The 8,491-nt window shown below is 44.6% G+C and overlaps 1 protein-coding gene across 1 annotated transcript in view; it reads left to right on the top strand.

The window, feature by feature from the left end:
• The window catches only part of MYOM3 (myomesin 3), an 88,775-nt gene that overhangs the window by 39,349 nt on the left and 40,935 nt on the right, over nt 1-8,491 (top strand). The window contains exons 9-15 of the mRNA XM_044668729.1: nt 648-809; nt 1,124-1,265; nt 2,391-2,590; nt 3,849-3,902; nt 6,436-6,563; nt 7,135-7,318; nt 7,486-7,660. Of these exons, the coding sequence (XP_044524664.1) occupies nt 648-809; nt 1,124-1,265; nt 2,391-2,590; nt 3,849-3,902; nt 6,436-6,563; nt 7,135-7,318; nt 7,486-7,660 (1,045 nt within the window). The remainder of the gene's footprint in view (nt 1-647; nt 810-1,123; nt 1,266-2,390; nt 2,591-3,848; nt 3,903-6,435; nt 6,564-7,134; nt 7,319-7,485; nt 7,661-8,491) is intronic.

Genomic DNA, 8,491 nt, shown 5'->3' with positions numbered 1-8,491 from the left:
AGGAAGGAAGGAAGCAAGCAAGCTCATCACCCTTATGACCTGTCTCCAAATCTCTTTTTCCAGCCTTGTTCCACATTACTTCCTTTCACACTCTATGTTCCAGCTTTCTTGTTGCTCCTCCCACATGGTGTGCCATAGCCTGGGATGCACTACCTCCTCACCTCCACTTTAGAAGTCTTGATTCCTTCAGAACTCAGCTTAAATACTACTCTTAGTAGAAAGTATCTCTGAATCTTCTTCCACCCACTGCTAATGCATTTTTAAATTTATTCTAGAGATACTACATATGTATATTATCTCCTTCATTTGAATGTAAGTTCCTTGAGGTCAGAGACTATTTTACTTTTTTTTTTTTTTAATAAAACCCTTACCTTCCATCTGAGACTTAATACTGCATTTTGACTCCAAGGCAGAAGAGCTCTAAGGGTTAGGCAATGGAGGTTAAGTGACTTGCCCAGGGTCACATAGTTAGAAAGTGTCTGAGATCATATTTGAACCCAGGACCTCCCATCTCTAGGTCTGGCTCTCAATCCACTTAGCCACCCAGCTGCCCCCTATTGTTTTACTTTTGGCCTCATGTCTCCAGTTTTGCTTAGGGTTGGCAGGTAGAAAATGTTTAGTAAATGTTTGCTGATCAATTGATTCAGGGATGCTGCTACAGCAATCCAAGAGGCGACAGCTCCAGTACCTGGACCGGCAGGCCTCTGTGAAAGTGTCCTGTGCTTATAAAGAGGACGAGGGACTGTACACAATCCGAGTGCCCTCTCCCTTCGGCTCCAAGGAGCAGAGTGCCTACGTATTTGTGAGAGGTAAGATCTGGGGACAGAAGGAGGGAGGAATGGAGGGCCTGGCCTGGGTGACAGAGTGGGTTTAGCATGCTAATTTGTCACCAAGAACTCTAGGCAGGGTAGAAGCTGGGGATGACCCAAGGACCAAGCTGGGATAGCGTCTAACCTTGTCACAAGCATCACTGGTCCACCTCCTGCACCTCCCTCTGAAACAATAATGGTCTGGAGAATGGTAGGCAAATATGGCAGAGGCGAGAGTGAGGGATGGAGAGATGATGGAGGAGTAAGAGATGCACTATAAAATGAAAGCCAGTCTAAAGAATGTTCTGTTTCAGATGCCCCTGCGGAAAAAGCTGGGGCTCCAGGCTCCCCACTGAACGTGCAGTGCCATGATGTGAATAGAGACTGCCTGATTCTGACCTGGGCCCCACCCAGTGACACCCGGGGCAGCCCAATCATTGGCTATACCATTGAAAGGTGGGTGCTATCCAGCAAGGGCCAGGCTCTACCAGCAGTAGTAAGAGCCTGCCTCGTACAAAAGAACAGTTGTGACTTATGCCCTGTGAGGGAACACAGGAAACAGAGGCAGCATCCCTGACAGAGCGATAGAAATAAAAAAGGACTTCAGAACGCTGAATGCCAGGTGCCAGAGAGACTTCAGGACATAGATTGTCAGAGCTGGGAGAGACTGGAACAAAGAATGCCAGAGATGGAAAAGATCTTAGAACAGAGAATGCCAGACCTGGGAGGGACCTTAAAGCTCTGAATGTCAGAGCTGGGGAGGGGTCTTAGAACAGAGAATATGAGAGCTTAGGAGGAGGGGGTCTTAGAATCCAGAATGTCAGAGTTGGATGAATTTTTAGAACATAGACTATCAAAACTAGAAGGGAGCTTAGAACATTAAATGTCAGAAATTGGAGAGATCTTAAAATATCAGATCTGGGAAGGACCTTAGAACACTAAGTATCAGAACTGGAAAGAAACCTTAGAGCACAGAATGCCAGATTCAGAGGGGACTTGGGGATCACTTTGACCACTGGCACCCTCATTTTACAGATGGAAAAACTGAGCCCCCCCCCAAAATGACAACTCCTGGGTCTTTATAAAAGGGCTACTTTTATACAAAGGCAAAATAGGCTAAATTCAAAAGGTATGGTGGAGAGAGCCCTGGAAATGTGTGGAGGAAAGGAGCATTAAATGGGGGGAAGTCATGGAGGGGGGCATCCTGCTTTATTCAGTATATTCAGCCTGGCATTAGTGGGCAGAAGAGGAGGAATGGGGTCTGGGTTATAAAAGACCACATCAGAAAACACAGATATTTTAAGTCAAACTGAGATCAGAAATGTAGGAGATGTGGATGGAGGGAAGGTCAAACAAAGATGACTTTTCAGAGAAGGTAAGATTTAATCAAGGTGAAGGTAAGAGGGGCATGGATTACTGGAGAGATAAGAGGGAAAGGGCATGGATTTCCAGGAAGGGGGCATGCATTGTTAGCGTCCTATCCAAAGACTCTGTATGTATAGAAGATGGGACTTGTTTTTTCAGGCTGGGGCACAGTGCCCATGGGGGAGAGCTTAGAACTTGAGTCCTCTCTGATAACAGGTGCCAGGGAGATTCTGGAGTGTGGGAGACCTGCCACGAGGCCCCTGGAGGAACCTGCCGGTGTCCTATTCGAGGACTCGTTGAGGGCCAGAGCTACCGCTTCAGGGTGAGAGCCATCAACAGAGCAGGCACCAGCCTCCCTTCCAAGGCCACAGAGATGGTCACCATGCAAGATCCCAGGGAAGCTGAGAGGAAGACAGGTAGGTACAAGGACCCTAATGGGCCAGAGTCACCCCCTTCCCACAGTTTAGTAGGATGGAACTCCAGTGGCGAGAAATGATGTGTCGGGCACTGCATGAGAGACACAAAAGAGACGTGTGTGTGTGTGTGTGTGTGTGTGTGTGTGTGTGTGTGGTACAGCTTCTGCCCATGGAGAGTGTCTCCTGATAGAGGAGACCTGACACACATCCTCATGGAGCCCCTAGTCTGAAGAAGCGACATGGTCCCTGTTCCCAAGCAGCTCCCTATTTGAAGGGGGATTCATAGTCCCTTCCTGCAGGGAGCCCCCATTCTCATTAGGGATATAACACACACATAAACACACCCTTGAAACAATGAGACAGAGTCCTTGAGTAAGTGGCTGATAACAGAAGTGTTATGGAGAAATGGGAAGATGGAGATTGCTGAACATAGTCTGCTACAGGCATAGAACCTTCTCTGAATGGGTGAGTTTGCCCGACCACCTTCCAATGGGAGGATTCCACTCTTCTTATTCTCTATTCCAAGATTCCCTTTCTAAATCATAAAATCCCAGAATGTTAGAGCATACAGAGCAGGAAATGCCCTTAGAACCCAGAATGTCAGAACTGTGAATGCCCTTAGAACCCGGAATGTCCGAACTAGAAGGAATCTTAGGGCAGAGAGTGTCAGATCTGGGAGGACCCTTAGAACCCAGAATGTCAGATCTGGGAAGGGCTTACAACCCATAATGTCAGAGCTGTGGGGTAGGGGGGCAGAGAATCTTAGAAAATAGAATGTCAGACCTGGAGAGGAAACTTAGATCCCAGAATGTCAGAGTTTAGAGAGTCCTTAGAACCCAGAATGTCAGGGGTTGGGACTTAGAACCCAGAATATCACAAATGGGAGGGATCTTTGAAAATAGAATGACACAGCTGGGGAGGGAATTTAAAACCCAAATGTCAGAGTTTGGGGGAACTTCGAACATAGAATGTCAGTTCTAAGAGGAACCTTAGAACCTAGAATGTCAGAGCTGGGAAGGGCTTAGAACCCAGAATATCAAAGGACCCCTTAAAACCAGAATGTCAAAGACTTGGAGGAGACTTTAAACAACATCTAACCTAACCTCTTCATTCTACAGAGGAGCCCACTGAGGTCCAGAGGACAAGGAAAATAAGATCTGGCTAAACAAATAGCCTTGATTTAGTCTTCTTCAATTTACAGCATCAGCCCTTCTGTCTCAGACACATGCTCCTAATGCAAATCTATTTTCTGTCCTAGTGATCCCTTTTGATCTCGGAAGGAACATCGCAGTCAGCAAAGCTGATACTGAAGGTAACATCAAACCATGGCAGAGAACATGAGACAGTAACACCATCTTTAGGGGGACGTGTGGCCTAGAATTGTACCTCGGAAGTGCGGGCCCAAGGTCATTCATAACAGGCCCAAATGGGAATCTAACCAGTTCTATAGGAACCAATGCCCCAAACATCAGTTAATAATCAGTTAATTGAATTACAATAAAAATAATCTAATTAATTAACAATTAATTAAACATTAATAACAACAGACAATAATGATGATGCTGGAGATGATGATGATAGGGGCTAACATTTATATAGCATTTAATGGTTTACAAAACAACTTACGTGCTTTATCCTATTTGACATTCGAAAAAGAGTGGAATCAAGACAAGCATTTGTAACCACTTTATAAAGGAGAAACTGAGGCTTGGAGAGTTCAAATGATTGACCCAAAGCCACATAGGCTGTCAATGGCAGAGACACTTGAATCTTTCTCTTTTTAGGCTAAGGCTTTTGCCTTTCATCCTACCTCCCCTCAAGCCAGGGGCTCTTAGAGGAAGGCCCTGGGAATGACAGCACCCTGTCTCCAGGGGCTATGTGTGCCCAAAAGGATGGCAGGAGATTTCCCTTTAGCTGAAGGTACATTTCTTTTGGGTCTTGACTTTCAGCTTCACCCAGGGAGGCTATGGCTTTTAGGGATGAGCACAGAGAAGAAGTATTTCAAGGTGGAGTAAGGCCCCAAGAGCCTGGGTAGAAACAGCTTTCTGGAGTTTCCAGAACCAAGACTTTCTTTCCCATCTCTAGTTATTGAAACAGTGATAGAGGGAACACAGCCCTACTTGATAGAAAAAAGTCAGTGAGGTATGATGGATAGAGAATATACCTCCAAGCCAGGAAGATCTGGATTCAGATCCCACCTCTAATATCTTTGTGATTTGGGCAAATCATATAACCTCTCACTGTTCTAGGCACTCTAGAACTATAATTTGCAGAGAAAGATCCAACTTAAATTGGTTCAGGGAATTTCTTTACCCAGAAGTTTCCTAGACAAAAAAAAAGTCACCACTGGACCAACAAATAGACGCAGTCCTTATCCCTAGTCATAAATTCCCAATTGTCTGCAGATGATTTTTCATGCCAGGCTAGCTTCCCCTAGGAAGAAGCAAACCCATGGATCTCCTCTAGAGCTCTTATTAATTGCTTACAAATAGGTGAGATGCTGGAGACCCAGAGATGAAAACAAAAATGGTTCCTGCTTCCAAGAGCTTATAGTCTCTCCAGGGAGAAACTCTGGAGGGGAGTTTTACTGCTGGAAGGGACCTGAGAACCTAAAATGCCCAAACTGGGAGGGACTTCAGAATAGAAAACATTAGAATTTGAAGGAAACTTAGAGCATAGAATGTTAGAAATGAAAGGGACCTCAAAACACAAAATACCAACATTGGAAGGACCTCAGACTAGAGAACATTAGAACTCAGAGAATTATAACACAGAATATTAGAGGTGAAAGGAGCTTCAAAACACAAAATGTCAAAGCTGGGAAGATCTCTAAAACAGAATTTTAGACCAGATGGGAAACTGAACATAGAATGTCAGTGCTGAAGGGATCCTTAGGACATAGACTATTTAGCCTTGGAAAGAACCTTAGAACACAGAACATAAGAGTTGGGAGGGCCTTGAGACATTGAATGTCAGAGTTAGAAGGACCCTTAGAGCACAGAATGTCAGAACTGGAAGGGCTCTTAGAAAAAAAAGACTTTTCAAGACTTAGCTATTCTCTGCAATACAATGATCCAGGATGATTCTGAAGGACTTTTGGTAAACAATGCTTCAATTTCTTACATCCCAATTGTCTCCCTCCCTTCTTTCCTGCTTTCTGGAGATGGTCAGCAATTTATTCTGGATTATACATGTATTGTCATATAAAATCTACTTCCATTATTGGTCTTTGCTGTAAGAGAATACTCATATAAAAGCCAAACCCCAAAATAAAATCATAAATAAACTAAAGTGAAAAATAGTAGATTTAAAATTTAAGACAATTTGGATCTTACAATTTCAGAAAACATGTTGAAAATTGTTAGTACATATAATTAGGAATATAAATTGTCTTATTAATAAAAAGGAAAGAACACAGACTTCTCAGAGATGGAAAAGGTCTTAGAGATTATCTATCCCAGTGGTTCCCAAACTTTTTTGGCCTACTGCCCCCTTTCCAGAAAAAATATTACTTATCCCCCTGGAAATTAATTTTTTTTTATTTTAATAGCAATTAATAGGAAAGATAAATGCACCTGTGGCCATCACTGCCCTCCTAGATCGCTGCAGCACCCACCAGGGGGTGGTAGCACCCACTTTGGGAATCACTGATCTAATCCAACACTTCCATTTGAAAATTTGAAAATGCCCTGCCCCCAGAAGAATGTAATAAATTGAATGACCTCCCCAGGCAGTCTTCCTGATTGAATGGCCAAGACCTAAAGGTCTTGATGGTATGTTTGGGAGGATAAGGAGACTTGAAGATAGTCATCAGCAGGTCGATGTTCTCATTGCATTCCTTGTAGATTCAGTGATCATCCCTTCCCCCCCAACCAATGTTCGAGCCAGCGAGACACGGCAGGCTTATGTCCTCCTGTCCTGGGATGAGCCATCTCCCCGAGGCAAAGAGGACCTGACCTACCTGCTGGAGAAGGTGAGGAAACCCTGAAGTTCCCCACCCTTCATGGTTACCTCAACCAAGATGGAGAGTTGGACCATATGATCCAGGAAGGTGACCTGGGTCTTCATCTGAGAAGACTTTTAGAAAACAGAAGTCTCCCATATCCTAAGCCTCTAAGAGTCCATCTAAGACAAGATTGCATTCTGCTGGGATAGACTGACTGAGAAAGAATGTTAGCTTATATTTCTATAGAATTTTATGGTTGAAAAACATTTTTAGTTTCCTGCCTGGGAAGGAGACAGTGCAGATACTATTTTATTTATTTATTTATCTGTTATTTATTTATTTTGCTTATTTATTTGTTTGTTTATTTGTTTGTTTTAGAGAAGAAAAAAGTGAGGCCCATAGAAGCTGATTGATTTGCTTACACTCATACAGCTAGACAGTTTCAAGCTCCAAGTCCGGAGTTCTTTTCTGTGCATCTGACTGGGTTTAAGCCCCAAAGCTCAGTAGAAACATTTTTGGATCGTCCACCATTCTATATTTGCACGGCCCCATCAGCCTGGAGAGTAAGGCAGGGACTGACTGTCTGCTTGCCTTATAGTCCGTTGTAGGCAGCGATGCTTGGGAAGCAGTAAGCACGGAGACCCCGGTGAAGTCCCCAAGATTTGCACTCCTGGACCTGGAGAAAGGGAAAGCGTATCGTTTCCGAGTACGAGCAGCAAACCAATATGGCCTGAGTGATCCTTCGGAGCCCAGTGAACCGATCACCCTCGGGGATCCGCCAGGTATTGCTTGTGGGCAGAGGGGAAGAGGGCACGTCCTGACTATTGAACAGAGATGGAGAAGGCAGGTCAGCTCTCCACCTCCACTGCCACCAGCCTGTAGGACACAACCCTCCTCTCCCCTCTTACCATTCCTCACCTTGTGGTTTCCTTTTATTTCCTTCTTTTAGCGACTCTTCCTCCTCCTGCTCAAGTCCAAGTTTTCAGAGACACAAAAACCTCTGTCTCCCTTAGTTGGGACCATGTGAAGGGTGACTCTGAGCTCCTGGGCTATTATATATATTCTCGAGAAGTGGGCACTGCTGAATGGCAGACCGTTAACAACAAACCCATCAAGAGTAACAAGTAAGTCCTCTCCATCTCCTTCCTTCCCAAAGTGTATCACTTCCACATTAAGGAAGCCGGGACGGCTGGGCTGCTGAAGCAGCAACTTCGACAGTCGACTTCAAGACGGTTCCAGCCTCTCTCTTGCACTCTAGAGCTGCTAGTAGTTAGCAGATAGAACCCAAAATTCTAGGATAGAAGTGGATACAGACATCATTGACTTGGAGCTGGAAAGGAAGTTAGAGATTATCTGGTCCAACCTCATTTTATGCTCATTTCAAAAGAAAAACTAAAGCCAGGTAACAGCTAGGTGGCTCAGTGGATGAAGACCCAAGCCTGGAGATGAAAAAGGTCCTCGGTTCAAATCTGAACTCAGGCACTTCCTAGTTGTGTGACCCTGGGCAAGTCACTTAACCTCCATTGTCTAGCCCTTACTGCTCTTCTGCCTTGGAACCGATACACAGTATTGATTCTAAAATGGAAGATAAGGGTTTGTTGTTTTGTTGTTTTTTTTTAAATTGAGGCCCATTAGAGTTTGTGCTAGGCTCAAGGTCTTGCTGATAACTGAGCTGGGATTTGAACCCATAAGAAGAACTTTGGAGCTACTGTTTATTAGGCTGGCCTATTGTATTGTTGTGAAGCTGTTTGTCATGGATGGAGTGAGAGACAATGAACCAGAGATAACCTCTTCACAGCAGTTCTGTGCAGCTCTGAGTAATTCGGTTCTCTCTCTCTCTCTCTCTCTCTCTCTCTCTCTCTCTCTCTCTCTCTCTCTCTATCTACCCTCCCTCCCTCCCTCCCTTTCTTTCTCTCCCTCTCCCTCCTCTCTCTCTTCTCTCTCCTCTCTTCTCT

Source organism: Gracilinanus agilis, chromosome 3 (genome assembly GCF_016433145.1).
Source record: "Gracilinanus agilis isolate LMUSP501 chromosome 3, AgileGrace, whole genome shotgun sequence".
NCBI lineage: Eukaryota > Metazoa > Chordata > Mammalia > Didelphimorphia > Didelphidae > Gracilinanus > Gracilinanus agilis.
Note: the sequence above shows the minus strand (reverse complement) of the source record. Positions and strands in the feature narration are given on the sequence as shown.